Genomic DNA, 13,943 nt, shown 5'->3' on the forward strand with positions numbered 1-13,943 from the left:
TTGGCCATTTTGAATCTGATGGCCACATGGTTTACTATGGTGGAAATGACAAATTGAAGAGGAATGGTGTTGCATTTATTGTCAAAAAGAACATATCCAGATCAGTCATGAGGTACAATGCTGTCTGAGATAGGATAATATCCATTTGTCTACAGGGAAGCCTAGTTAATACCACTATTATTCAAATTTACACACCAACCACTAACGCCAGTAAGGATGAAATAGAAGAATTCTACCAAACTCTTTAATCTGAAATCGATCAAACATGCAATCAAGATGTATTGATCATTACTGGTGATTGGAATGCAAAGGTTGGGATCAAAGAGGAAGGATCACTAGTTGGAAAATATGGCCTTGGTGATAGAAATGATGCTGGAGATTGCATGATAGAATTCTGCAAAATCAATGATTTGTTCATTTCAAATATCTTCTTTAGACAGCATAACATTCTTATCAACAACATTCTTATCAACGGAGAAAAGATTGAAGTTGTCAAGGACTGCATTCTTCTTGGATCAACTATCAACACTCATGGAAGCAGCAGTGAAGAAATTAAATGGCGTATTGCATTAGGCACATCTGCTGCACAAGACTTTTTTAAAGTGTGAAGAGCAAAGTTGTCAGCTTGAAGACTAAGGTGTGCCTGACCCAAGCCATGGTATTTTCCATAACCTCATATGCATGCGAAAGCTGGACAGTGAATAAGGAAGACTGTAGATGAATTGATACTTTTGAGTTATGGTGTTGGAGAAGACTATTGAAAGTCCCATGGGTTGCCAAAAGAACCAATAGATCTGTTTTGGAAGAAGTGCAGCTAGAGTGCTCCTTGGAGGCCAGGATGGCCAAACTTAGTCTCTCATACTTCGGACATATTGTCAGGAGGGACCAGTCGCTGGAGAAGGATATCATGTTTGGTAAGGTGGAGGGTCAGAGGAAAAAAGGAAGACCCCCAGCAAGATGGACTGGCCAAGTGGCAGCATCGATGGAGTCAAGCATGGCAACAGTAGTGAGGTTGGCCCAGGATCAGGCAGTATTTCGTTCTGCTGTGCATAAGACCACTATGTGTTGGTACCGACTTGATGGCACCTAACAACAACAACAATATAGATTGAATAAGTTTTGGAAGGGATGGAACCATGGCACATACCTTCCTGATTTCAATGCATGAATTATCTCATAACTGAATGACTGCTTCTTGGTCGATGTATAGTTTCTGTAAGAGCAAAATGAAATCTTCTGGAATCCTTATTATTTACACTGTTGTCAATAAACAGCCCTGATGTGGCACTGTGGGCTAAGATGCCAGACTGCAAAGCCATTTGAACTGAAAGGTCGATAGTTCAAGCTCACCAGCTGCTCCTTGGAAACCTTGTACAGGGTTGCTATATAAACATCTTTCCTGTATTCTCCACTTTTAGCCAAGATCCATTTGACATCAACAATGATAATCTTTGATCAGTCTTCTGAATTTGGTTTGAGTTTCTGGCAGTACTGTGGTGTCTTATGTACTGCTATGATACTAGAGGCTATATCACGTGTATTTTAAATATTACCAGTGTCACCCAGAGTGGACAGATTTCACAGAAGCTTCCAGACGACGATATGAAAGAAGGCTCTGGTGATCTACTTCTGAAAAAGTCGGCCAGTGAAAATCTTGCAGCTAGCACGGGAACATGGTCTGATCTAGAGAGGTCATGCAGATGGCTACCGAATGTGGCTGGAGAATGAATGACGTGTGTCTTTGGATCCCTTCCTTTCTTCTTCTGCATGTGCTCTTCTCTTTTAAGTTTTCTCTAGCTAGTTAAAAAATACCAAAGCACCAAACTAGTTGCTGTTGATTCTGACTTGTTGCATCTCCATGTGTTGCAAAGTAGAACTGCTTCATAGAGTTTTCATGGTTGTGACCTTTTAGAAGCAGACCACCAAACCTTTCATTTGGCTGGTAGCTGAGCACTTAACCATTTATGCTATACAGGGACCTTCTAGATAGTTTAGGTTAATACATTTTCTTCCATGTTTCTTTAACTTACTTGGGTTGCTCCTTCATGCTGTTAGAACTGTGCATCTTTTATAGGAAGGACCATGGCTCTTGTCACTGCAGGGTACCATCACAGATCAAATCATGTTCTGTAGCCATCAAAGACGTATCACTGTAGCAGCAGTGAATTTTACACTTGGCAGTTGGGTGAGGAGCAAAGAAAGTTGAGGGCATTTTGAATAATGAAAGAAGCAGGCTTTTGAAATGCAAAGATATAAATCCTTTTCAAGGAGGCAAATTATACAGTGAAGGAAGGAAACAAATAAGAAAACAAAGGGGGGAATCAGGGTAGTGGGATGGTAAAATGAGTTGTTTAATGGATAGAGAAAGATCCAGAAAGGTGAACTCTCAGATCCCTTAGGAAAAAACCACTCATCTACTGGTCAAAGATAAAGAGGAATGGCTGGCTGGTTTCATTCTTTTGACAAAGATGTGCCCTGATGGCAAAGAAAGGCGGTAAGAGGGTTGGTAATAGCTAATTCTCATTTACCAGCAGCCTGAACTATTGCATCACTCACTTGATAAAGGCCTTGCAGGAGACCCAGGACAAACGGCTTTGACAGGATCTACAGTGGCAAGAAAAAGGGAGAGGCACACAGAGGAAAAGGAGATGATGTATTATTTAAAGTAAGAGAGTTGAATAGAGCAGTTGGAACTTGAATAGAGCAGACTGTAGGGGTCGGCCCAAAGACTCGTGTCTGTACTACTGTAGAATAAAGACAGACATCTCTGAATTCTCACTGCCGCTCTTTTTGCTGCCAGGGCGCCCTGCCAGAGCCGGGCCAGCATGCCAGCATCTCATCTCATCATCTCGATGCAATCTGCCTTACCACTGGTTACCTTTCCTTATGGCCCAGGAAGGGTACAGACCTACCAGAAAACTGCCTTGCCTCTGTGCATGTCATTTCATTAGGTTGTCACAGAGAGCATCTTGCTGGGGGTAGCAGGTCCAATGAGCATGCAGATGGCAAGATACACATACGTAAGTATCCTACATATACACATTCATTACTGAAGTCACGCAGTGGGCAGAGAAGAAAGACATTGGAAATCAGATCCAAGAGGAACAAAAGGCTGCAGCCTCTGCAGTGAGCTGAATGAGAGTGACAAGGGAACAGCTGAAGGAAAAGGAAAGCAAAGTGGGAAAATCCACAGCAAAAGCTGCCGCCAGAGAGCACACCCTTAGGACTTCACAGCTCCCTTCTGTTTCCAGCTTCCATTTACTCCATATGCCGCTTTACACAGATTTCTGGGACCATAATGGATTTGATTCTATAGTTTTGATACCAACATGAATGACTCACATCTGCTCCAATACCCAATTTTCTCTCTAATATCTTCGGCTGAGAGGAAAGAACAGCTTACATAGAACTTGCCAACAATGGGATGGCTAAAAGAGTTCTCCTCCAGGGACAAGGGAGGTTAGAACCCTGAACATGTGGGCTGGAAGGGCCTTTGAGAGAGCATCACATTACAGAGGGGGAAACTGGCCCAATGAAATGAGAAATGCTTAAGAATATCAAGAAGAGGAAGTAGATACATTTGAGGGTACCAGAACCTTCTTAATTCTGAGTGTACTTATTTCCCCATTCTCTGCCATGTTAAATCTTTGGCTAAGGAGCTTTTCCTCTCTATATAGGCTGAGGTGAGAGGCAGGTGGGGGTTTGGGGGGGAGTTGCTTGGATAAATCACCAGTGATAGCTAATCCCCTACTGGGATCAATGGCACTCTGTATTACTTAAGCTGGTTATTAAAGTTTTAAATATCTGTCTGAGCATGAGAGACCCCTGTGTAGGCTGGGTCTCCAGAGAGACCAGCAGGGCTGAGCCTTTCATGGAGACTCACCTGACTTCTAGATGTTTCCAGTTCCATTTGAAATCTGTTTCAATCTAAATGACAGTTGCTGGTGTGACAACCCAGACTAATATGCCCTTTGGCTGAATCAGGTAATGACTCTTAGCAACACTGGATACCCTTGAGAGCTTCCATAGACTCAGGGGATCTTCTTCACTTGAGTGGAGGGCAAAATAATGATTCAAGAAACAAACACCTCAGAATGAAATCTCTGCTCTCCTGGGTATTACAGGCCTCAGTGTAGGGTCTCAGTTTCCCTAGATGCCAAACTGTCAGAATAAAGCTCCTCAGCACCTTAGCAGCAGCAGGCAGTGTGGTGTTGCACCATCTCGAAAGCTTGGCGGTGGTGTTGTGTAACTGTCTGCCATCTGTTACTCAGAGGCAGCATCACAAAGCGCTGAGCAGTGGACTACAGTGTTGCCGAGATGCAGCCCTTGCCTGGAGCTGACAGCATCTCAACAGCTTGCCTGGGGGTCCCCTGCAGAGGCAGCTGCAGGATGCTTTTCAGGCCTAAGTCTGCAGTTCCAGGGTGGGATCCTGGAAGAGAAGGGAAAATGGAATCAAGGACCCATGCACATGCTGCAGAACTTACAGGTCTGCTTCTGCTATCCACCCCTCCATGCCCCCACCCACTGGCACCAGGCAGCTTTGTCTTCTGACCAGAACAGTAGCTGGGGAGCTTACCCCAACCTTTCAGTGGATAGAGTTCTAATAAAGGCAAATGCTGACAATTCCCAGGGTTCTGTGTGATAGTTTGAGAGCTCAGCTGAATCTCGAGATGGGCTGGCAGGAACGTTCAGCTTTTTTGGGCTATTTGAGTTCCACTGCTGTTTCCCACCAAAAACTTAGTTACAGTCTGACCAAGAACTCTTTGGGTCTATGAGAGAGTCCCCGGAGAAACTGAGAGACAAGGCACCAAACATAGGAGACTTTGAATAGATGTTTTCATTTCTTAGGGACTCCTTTTCCCTGGAGAATGAAATCCGGAGCCCTTCTTTATACCTACCCCATCTCTATGTGCTGAGTTCTATAGGGAGAGAGAGGCAGGGGCATGGTGGCTGAAGTAGTGGGCACATCACTCTTGTCTCCCCAAGAAACTTGACCACACAGTTGCATACATTAAGATGGCACAGTTCTGCAGCAGCCACTGCTCCTGAGGCATTTCCTTATCCTCTTAGAAAATACCAGCACCTTGATTAAACTTTCAGAACGATTCACTCATGTTAGAGAAGGTAGTATTATCCCCATTTTACAGACACAGAAACGAAGGCTCAGGGAAGAGAAGTGACTTGCTCAAAAGTGGCAGAACTCTTTGGCAGAGCCAGGTCTAGAACCCTTTGTGTTGCTAGTTACCATCTAGTCTATTCTTGACGAATGGTGACCTCATGTGTACAGAGTAGAACTGCTCCTTAGGCTTTGCAATGCTGTGATCTTTCAGCAACACACTTGGAAGGCATGTCTTCCAAGGCACCTCTGGCTGGGCTTGAACTTCCAACCAGTCAATTAATCAAGAACTTAGAACATTGTGGCACCCTGATACTGTAGGACCTATAGGCTAGTGATACCACTATTATTCTAGCCTAGCTGAGGCCTACATGAAGATGGTTTTCAGAAATTGTTTACACCTGTAGACCAAGGTGGTTTAAATCCGGAAGTGGAAGGACGCTCTTCCCAAAGGCATTTGGGAAAGGGCTTTTGAAAAGTAATCCTCTGTATCCAGCATTCCCTTGTCCAGAGTCACTTTTCATAAACCTCTGTGGTTGACCCAACTGTAGATCCCTTTCTTGCAAGTTCAGAGCCCTGATGCTTGCAGGGCGAGAAAATCTTTAAGGGAGATAATTGCACTTTAATTTTGTAAAAGAATTTCTTTAAAGTTAAATTTAGATCGGCTCAGCGTTCCATTAAGCAGAAAAAGTTGTCAGGCACCTGCAGGCAGGCATAGGAACACCATAGGGAGTTGGTTGAATTCGACCTTGGCTCTGAAAGCCTTAAGAATGAGCCCGGATTTGGGCAGCCTTGCTAGCGCCCCAACACCCGAGACTCCTGGAGGGCGGACGCAGGGAAGGCGGACCCGGTGTGATCGCCACGTGCACCCCAGTGAGAGCGGGAAAGTTCTCCCAGGCACAGCTCCGCCTGGGGAGGGCGGGGCCTTCCGTCCCAGCTTGCTGCTGGGGGTGGCGGGCATCCTCCGTTGCACCTTTCCCGCTTCAACCCAGGATGGCCCCGGAGCTACCACCCGGGCTTGGCACGGGCGGCCACAGAATAGCACCTTGCTCTTCGGTCGGCGGGCGGCGGTAGCGCCCCCTTTCAGGACTCCTTTAAGTCGGTCTGTCTGCGGCTCCCGCCCTCCCCTATCGCCCCCATCCTCTCTTCCTACTGTCCCGCCTTCCTCGTGCTCCTCCCGGAGTGTAGGGCACAGCCTTAGCTTGCTCCCTCTCCGCCGCTCTAGTCAGTTTCCCTCTCGGCCGCGGTCTGCAAGGCGGCGGCGGCTGTGGCGGTGGCGGCGGCGGCAGTGGCAGCGGCAGCGTGGGGAACATCTCGATTGCCGCCGCGCTTCCCGGGGTAAGCCGGCGTCCAGCCCGCCTGCCCCGCCCCAGGGCGCCTCATACCCCGACCCCTGCTCGTTTCCCTCAGAAACGGGTGGGGCGCCTTGCTGGATCCCGCAGCTCCTCCACCCTGATCCCGGGTCTGCGCATCCCAGAGTGAGGCGCTATCCCGGGTTCCTGCCCCGCCGACCCTCACCGCCTGGGGGTGCCCCAGGGACGTAACGTCTCGAAGAGGAGAAGGCAAAGGGAACCATGCGGCGCCTGACCCGCCGCTTGGCATTGCCCATCTTCGGGATACTCTGGATCACCGTGCTGCTGTTCTTCTGGGTAACCAAAAGGAAGTTGGAAGTGCCGACGGGACCTGAAGTGCAGACCCCCAAGGTATGGTTTGGCCGCACTCGGGGTAGTGGATTGCTGGAGCGCGCGCAGTCCGCGCGCCGGGTTTGCAGGCTCCTGGGAGGCCCCGGCCAGGGTTTGGGCGCTGCGAGCAGGTAACCAGGCGTCACACACGGCTACCATGGGCTATTTCCGGATTTTAAAAAGCTCGGGGGCATCTTTGGTCCCGCGATGTGTGTGAGTGAGTGTGGGTGGTGGGCGCACGTTGACTGGCAGAGCGTGGCTCCCAACTTGAGCAGCGCGCCCGGGGTCCTGGGGCGGAAGGTGCGCTGGGGCGGAAGGTGCGCTGCGGCTGAAGGTTGGCGGCCCGTGGACACCGCGAGATAGTCGCATGAGGTTTGGTTCGGTGGCACGGCCTGTGCAGGCTCAAGCTTGAAGTCTGGCGGTTGTGCTGACCTCCTTCCCGCAGCTTCCAGGCCCGACTAGGGGAGGCTGGAGGCCCCCGGTGCGCCGCGCGCGCGTGTGCGTCGCGGGCAAGCGCCCTGCAGTCTCCGGTGTGGCTGCGGCCGGGCCCCACCCCGCCTGTTGCCACCCCAGCTTTATAACTGTTCCTGGGCGCTTAGGCTGCACTGGAAGTTGAAAGTTCTCCTGTAATAATACACTCGTGTATTGGTAGGGAGTTGGGAAAATGGGAATCCTAAGTGGCTTTTCTAACTCCTGCCCATTTAGCTCATCAGAGTGGAGCCAAGATTTCCCTTACGGCTAACTCTTACCCTTAGATTTAGACACCCGTTCTTTAGTTTCCTGTCCCTGCCACAGACCTGGTACTGGGGCATGGAAGGAGATCTTTGGGGGAATTCCTGGCTAGCTGGGATAGGAAAAAGACCCCTAGGAGTTTCTAGTGAAAAGCAGAATGCTGGAAACCTGGGTGGAATTGGGAGAATGGGAGAGAGAGGAAGAGCTACACGAGCAAGTAATGCTGTTATTGCTGTCAAGTGTTCTAGAGTTGGTTCTGACTCATAGCGACCTTGTATAGGGTTTCCGAACAGCGGGCCGAAACCAAAGAAAAATAAACCAAACTCATTGCCATCTAGTCGATTCTGGTTAATAGTGATCCTGTAGCACATAGTAGAACTGCCCATTACGGTTTCCCCCTTTATGGAACTAGATTGAGTCAGTTGGTGGGTTGACCGGGACCTTTCAGTTAGCAGCTGAGGATTTTAACCACTGCACAACCAGGACCTACTATGTGGTAAAGTATCCACTTTGTATCAAATAGTTAGTGGGTACTTTCTTCACAAGCAGTTGTCTGAGTTGGCGGTATTATTCTCATTTTATAAATTAGGAAACTGGTTCAGAGACTTTACAGAATGGGCCTTGAGGCTACTGACTAATTTGATCTCAGACCTAGGACACTCAGGATCGTTTCACTATATTAAGGTATCTCACAAATTTTATTTTAACTAAGTCTTCTGGCATTTGTGTTTTGGAAGCTTGTCAATACTTAGTTGAGTTCAACAGACATTTATTAAGCACTTACCATGTGTCAACAGTAGTGAGGTTGGTCCAGGATCCGGCAGTGTTTCATTCTGCTGTGCATAAGATCACTAGGGGGTTGGTACCGACTCGATGGCACCTAACAACAACAACAACCATGTGTCAGGTTGAGTCCTGGTTTGGTGCTGTAGGATAAACGAGGGACCACAAGGTCGGCAGTTCAAACTAGCCAACCGCTCCTTGGAAACACTGTACAGGGTCATTATGAGTTGGAACCGTACTGGATGCCACTTAACAACAATAATGTGTCAAGCAGTGTGCTAAGAGCCATGGTTACAAAAATGTAGTACTTATTCCCTGAGGATGGGGTTCATGTGGGATTCTGGTAAGTGAACCAGGACCATTGCTGGGGAGCAAGATGGCTCAATTTCATGGAAGCCTGAGGACTTCCTGGAAGAAGTTAGTTGAGAAGGAGGAACAGGTTTGCAGGGCAGTCAGCAGTGGAGTATTCGGTTAACTCCAGGAAACAGGCTCAGAGGAATGACGCAGCATGCTGTGTGAATTTGGCATAATTTGGGTGTAAAGTATGTGGGTAACTGCTGAAATGAGTCTGGGAGGTTTTATGAGTCTAGGAGTCATATCATGTAGGACCTTGTGGGCAGGCACTGTGGGGCTGTCTAAGGGTGTTGAATAGGCAAATGGTGCAGACTAGTGACTTCAAATAGCCGTTGCAGCAGTGGATCAGTTTTCTCACTCACCTCAAGCCCTTCCCATAGAGCTGGAGTTTTTTCTTCTTTTCCCTGGTTTGCTTCTGCTCCCTGTGATGCAGTTAATGATGCCTGCAGGGACATGAACTTTCTCTGGTTTGTGTTGAAACTCATTACCTTAAGCTTACTTATTCTAGTTTACACCAGGGATCAGGGACAAGAGATGTGTTTCCTTCTCTGCACACTCAACTTTGTAGTCTCTCCTCCTTTTCTGACTCTTCTTATCCTGATGTGCGTTTAACATACATTTATTGGATGCAGCCATAGGTCAGGGCCTGTCCTTGGCTTGGGAGGCTCCTATGATGAGCACACTGTGTCCCTGTCTTTTGGAGGAAGGCTTTCAAAATTTCTGGCTGAGGCATAGTGGAAGTGCCTGCTACAATGGGTTAACATTGGGCAGCTAACTAAAAGGTTGTGGCTCAAAACCACCAGCTGCTACTCGGGAGAAAGATGAGGCTGTTTGTTCCTAAAGATTTACAGTTTTGGAAACCCAGTGGAGCAGTTGTACTCTATCCTAGAGTATCTATGAGTTGGAATCGACTTGATGGCAGATGGTAGATGTGGTGGTGTGGGATCCCAGAAGAGTGGTTTTTCTCATTTTGATCACTTGCTGTCTTTGTCTTAATATTTTATTCAATTCCACCACCCCTTTTTCTGGATTTTCCTTTAAATTGATGGTGGTGGCTTTGTGCCATGGGTCTTTTCCAACTCATAGGCCTCTGTATAGGGTTTCCAAGGCTGAAAATCTTTGGGGGAGCATAAAGCCTCCTCTGTCTCCTGCGGAACGGCTGGTAGATTTGAACTGTTGACCTTGTAGTTAGCAGGCCATCTCATAATCCGGCACGTTACCAGGGCTCCTTCATGAGTTCTGATTGACCTTATAAATTTTGATACCTCTTATCATTAGTCTCCCTTCTCTTTCATTAGTATTTTTCCCCTTCCTCTTTTCATCTATATTATTTTATATGTCCACAGGTATGTGTCTATTTGTGGATGTATTTTTTGTGTCTGGCAGATGAGTGTCCATCTGTAGCTTAATTATATACATCTGAGGAGAGACTGAGAGAGACAGAGAGAAATCCCTTCTTGGGGGTAGCACCAAAACGAATTTATTCTCCATGGCATGTCTAAAGGAGTGTGGTGGTTCTAAACAGGAACCACCTGGTGAGCGTTGCTAAAATGCAGATTCTTGGACATTATCACAGAGATTCTGGTTCTGTGGGTTTGGGAGAAAATTCCAGAATCAGTATTTTTACAAATGCTCCATATGTTTCTGATGCAATCTATTATTGATGTATGTCATTTGGGAACTAGACTAAGTCTGTTCATATTTTGCTGTTCAGATGTTGTTGTTGTTTTTGTTGTCAAATGCTGTCGAGTCGATTCCGACTCATGGTGACCCTGTATAAAGTTTCCAAGGAACAGCTGGTGATCTTGAACCACCGACCTTGCAGTTCAAACGACTTTGCAGTCTGACACATTAGCCCACAGCGCCACACCAGGATCAGATGAACTCATGTAATACAACCAAATGATGTCATTCCTCTTGAGTGTGCTCATGGACCTAGCTTGTGTGAACACATTTAGTCCTGTGCAAGTAACTTCAGCTAGCATGTGTACAGTTCTTAACCTGTCCACCATTTCCCATATAGTGGTTCATTTAGTCTCCACACAATCACATAAGGTGGTGGTGGTGTGCTGTGGAATCAGTTCTGACTCATAGCTACCCTGTGTAGGGCTTCTGAGACTATAAAGCTTTATTATTGTTGTTGTTGTTATGTGCCGTAGTGTCGGTTCTGACTCATACTGACCCTTTATAGAGTTTCCGAGGAGCGACTGATAAGCTTGAACCACAGACCTTGTGATTCAAATGACTTTCCAGTCTAGTGCTTTATCCTACAGCGCCACACCAGTACAAAGTCTGACCTTTCTCCCGAGGAGCGACTGGTAGATTTGAATGACTGAACTTGCGGTCAGCAGCCCAGCTCATAAGCCACTATGCTACCGGAGCACCTTAACCACATAAAGTAGAGAATATTTTTATGTAGCTGAGATTGAGTCCAAGTGTTAAACAATTATCCCAAGTTAACAAGGCTGTTAGGTGGCAGAGTCAAGTTGAGAATGGAAAGAGATTGTTCTGAGAATTCCTGTCCATGTTCTTTCCATGCCATTGAGTTTGCAAATGGTTAACCTGCTTAGCTGCTAATCAAAAGGTGTTGGAGGTTGGAGTCCTAGAGAATCCTCAAAAGAAAGGCTTGGTGATCTGCTTCTGAAAAACCAGCCTTTGGAAAAAGCCCTATAGAGTATTCTGCCACATGGACTACCTGAGTGCACTTAGGAGTGATGTGGTGAGGTTGGGGATGTTTACAGAGTGTGTTCCTCACTCCCTTGTCACACATCCCTCGACTCTCACCCAGAGAACTCTGGGAGGGTTTCTGTAGCTTTTCATGGTGCTAAGGCATGCAGGAACCGCCTCAAAAGGAAATCCAGCTTTGCCCTTGCAGAAGTGGATTCTCTGGCTGGCTGGAGTGCTCCTGGTGTGGGGAGGCTTTGATGGGAGTTGGGTGGTTGCATGACCAGCAGGCTAGGAATCTTTTGCTACTGTAATGATGGACTGCCTTCTCAACAGTAGGAATTCTATGAGTTACAGGTAGGGACATTTCTCTATTGTAGTTGGAAAAAAGAATCCGGTTTTGAGTGAGTTCAGTGCACTAGGTTTTCACAGGAAACGGTCTTGCCTAATCCTGGTGAGGACTGTTTGTCCGGGGCTTGTTAAAACTCCAGGGTTTGTGAGCGTGTGGGCTCATCCTGCCTAGGCTTCCACCCAGGACAGATGATAGGGTCTGCTTTTATTTTGTTCCTAGTAGGAGCAGTGGACCCTTTCCCTAAAAATATTCAGAGAAGTTAGGAAGGGTGTAGGGATTGGAGAGGCCAGCTGGGCAGAAGATTCCTGGGTAGGGAACTTCCAACTCTGAAGTTTCTCTGGGGTCAATTGTCATTCTGGGGAGTAGGGATTCCACTGCAGGTTCTAATTAGGGTCGCCCAGACCCTTGTTCTCCCTCTTCATAGTATTAGCAAAAGGCCTCATTAGTGATGAATGCTCCAAAGTGGGCCTGATAATACAATAAAATCTATGCCCAGTCACAGTCCACGCTATACGGAAAAGCTTGCAGCACTCGTGGTTTAAGAAAATTAATTGGATTTTTTTCTTAGTTTCAAGAAGAGCTGGTTCTATTAATAGCTCAAGTAAAGATTTCTTAAGTTTGACTTTTTAATGTCGATTTGGTTCTTTTACTAGATTTCCCCCCACCAATGCAGCAAAGCTCTAATTCCTAATTGAAAATCATGTAATAACTTTGACGCTTTTAATTCTAACTGTATTTTAATGATAAGTACTATACCACTAAAAAAATACCTAAAGAATGTCTTAATTTCTTCTCTCCTCTATCATTTGTTTGCCATTTGGAGAATTATACAATAAACTGACAGAAATTTTAAAAAGAAGACAAAAATAAAGACAGCAAATTTGTCTCTTATTTCCAAGGAACTAAATTTAATCCAGGGGTTTGGGACTCAGTAAAAGCAAAAGAATCTTAGGCCTGAGGGTAATTTTTGTGGATGGTTTTAGAAATGTAAAGGTTTAGAATAAAGTGCCTCAGGCCCATGTAAATGTATTTGCACTGTACTAGAAATATAGCAAACACTATTAGAAAATAGCTTGTCTTTCAGTTGCATTTGCATACCACCCAGGCTTTAAGTATAGACACTGTTATTTTATTCCCCACTTAGTAGATAATTTCTCTCATTTAAAGAAATCATGAATTTTAGAGAGACCCTATTAATCTGCTGATGCTTACTGTGTGCATATTGGACTTCATGCAGGAATTTTGACTCTGTCCCATCCAGTGGGACCCTCTTATCAGATGCATGTTCATTCATACATTGGCAGCTGTTTCAGGCCAGTGGCCGTGCTGGGGTTGGGCCATTTCAGCTCTGAGGCAATGCCAGGAAGGGGGATAGTGATACCACGAGGACTGTTTCTGCTGCAGCTGCTATGAGAAACAGGAAAATGTGCCAGTATAGGCTGGACTCTCAGGCTGAAACACAGGTTTTTAAGAAGTCTTTATTTTTTGGAGATCAACAAGCCCTTTTTCAGCCCTGAATCCCAATCCCATATTGTTGTTGTTAAGTGCCGTTGTTGAGTCAGTTCCAACCCACAGCGACCCTGTATAGGGTTTCCAAGGAGCAGCTGGTGAGCTTGAACCGCTGACCTTGCAGTTCAAACGGCTTTGCAGTCTGGTGCATTAACCCACAGCGCCACACCAGGACTCCCCCCATCCCACAGGGTGGTGGAAAATTTGCCCAAGGTCATTCTTGGCTTTCCAGAGGTGGTATGTATTATCAGAGTCTTGTGCAGAATCACGCTTTCTGGGTGTCAGTACAGAGTCCATGGAGCACCCAACCTGCACTCCCCAGGTTGGGGGAGCCCCTGTCCAGGCATCCAGGGATCTCTGCTTTTGGACAATCTCTTTCTAGGCTGGAGTGTTCTACCTTTCTTTAATATTTGTGGTTTGGGAAATAAAGTGAAAGCTGTGCCTCAAACCTCCCGTGAGGAACAGAATGATATCTGCCCATATCAGGGCAAACTAAGCAGCAAAAAAGAATCTCTGTTAACCTAAAGATTGGAGGTTTGAGTAAACTCAGAGGTACCTTGGAAGAAAAACCTGGCAACCTACTTGAAAAATCATCCATTGGAAACTTGATGGAGCACAGTTATACTCTTGACACATATGGGCCACCATGAGCTGGAATGAACCTCAACAGTAAGTGGTAAGAGGCAAAAACAAGAAATTAATGTTTCTCTCAAAAGCCTCCCAACTCTGTTTGGAGATTATCTCTTTTCAA

General features: G+C 46.4%; 2 protein-coding genes across 2 annotated transcripts in view; both read left to right on the forward strand.

Moving 5' to 3' along the window:
- CAPN14 (calpain 14) overlaps positions 1-4,340 on the forward strand; it is a 163,466-nt gene extending 159,126 nt beyond the window's left edge. Inside the window, 1 exon segment of the mRNA XM_006835279.1 lies at positions 4,272-4,340. Coding sequence (XP_006835342.1) covers positions 4,272-4,340 — 69 coding nt within the window.
- A 2,350-nt stretch (positions 4,341-6,690) lies between these two features.
- GALNT14 (UDP-N-acetyl-alpha-D-galactosamine:polypeptide N-acetylgalactosaminyltransferase 14 (GalNAc-T14)) overlaps positions 6,691-13,943 on the forward strand; it is a 346,096-nt gene continuing 338,843 nt past the window's right edge. Inside the window, exon 1 of the mRNA XM_006835163.1 lies at positions 6,691-6,819. Within this exon, the coding sequence (XP_006835226.1) occupies positions 6,691-6,819 (129 nt within the window). The remainder of the gene's footprint in view (positions 6,820-13,943) is intronic.

This window comes from Chrysochloris asiatica, unplaced genomic scaffold (assembly GCF_000296735.1).
Source record: "Chrysochloris asiatica unplaced genomic scaffold, ChrAsi1.0 scaffold00016, whole genome shotgun sequence".
NCBI lineage: Eukaryota > Metazoa > Chordata > Mammalia > Afrosoricida > Chrysochloridae > Chrysochloris > Chrysochloris asiatica.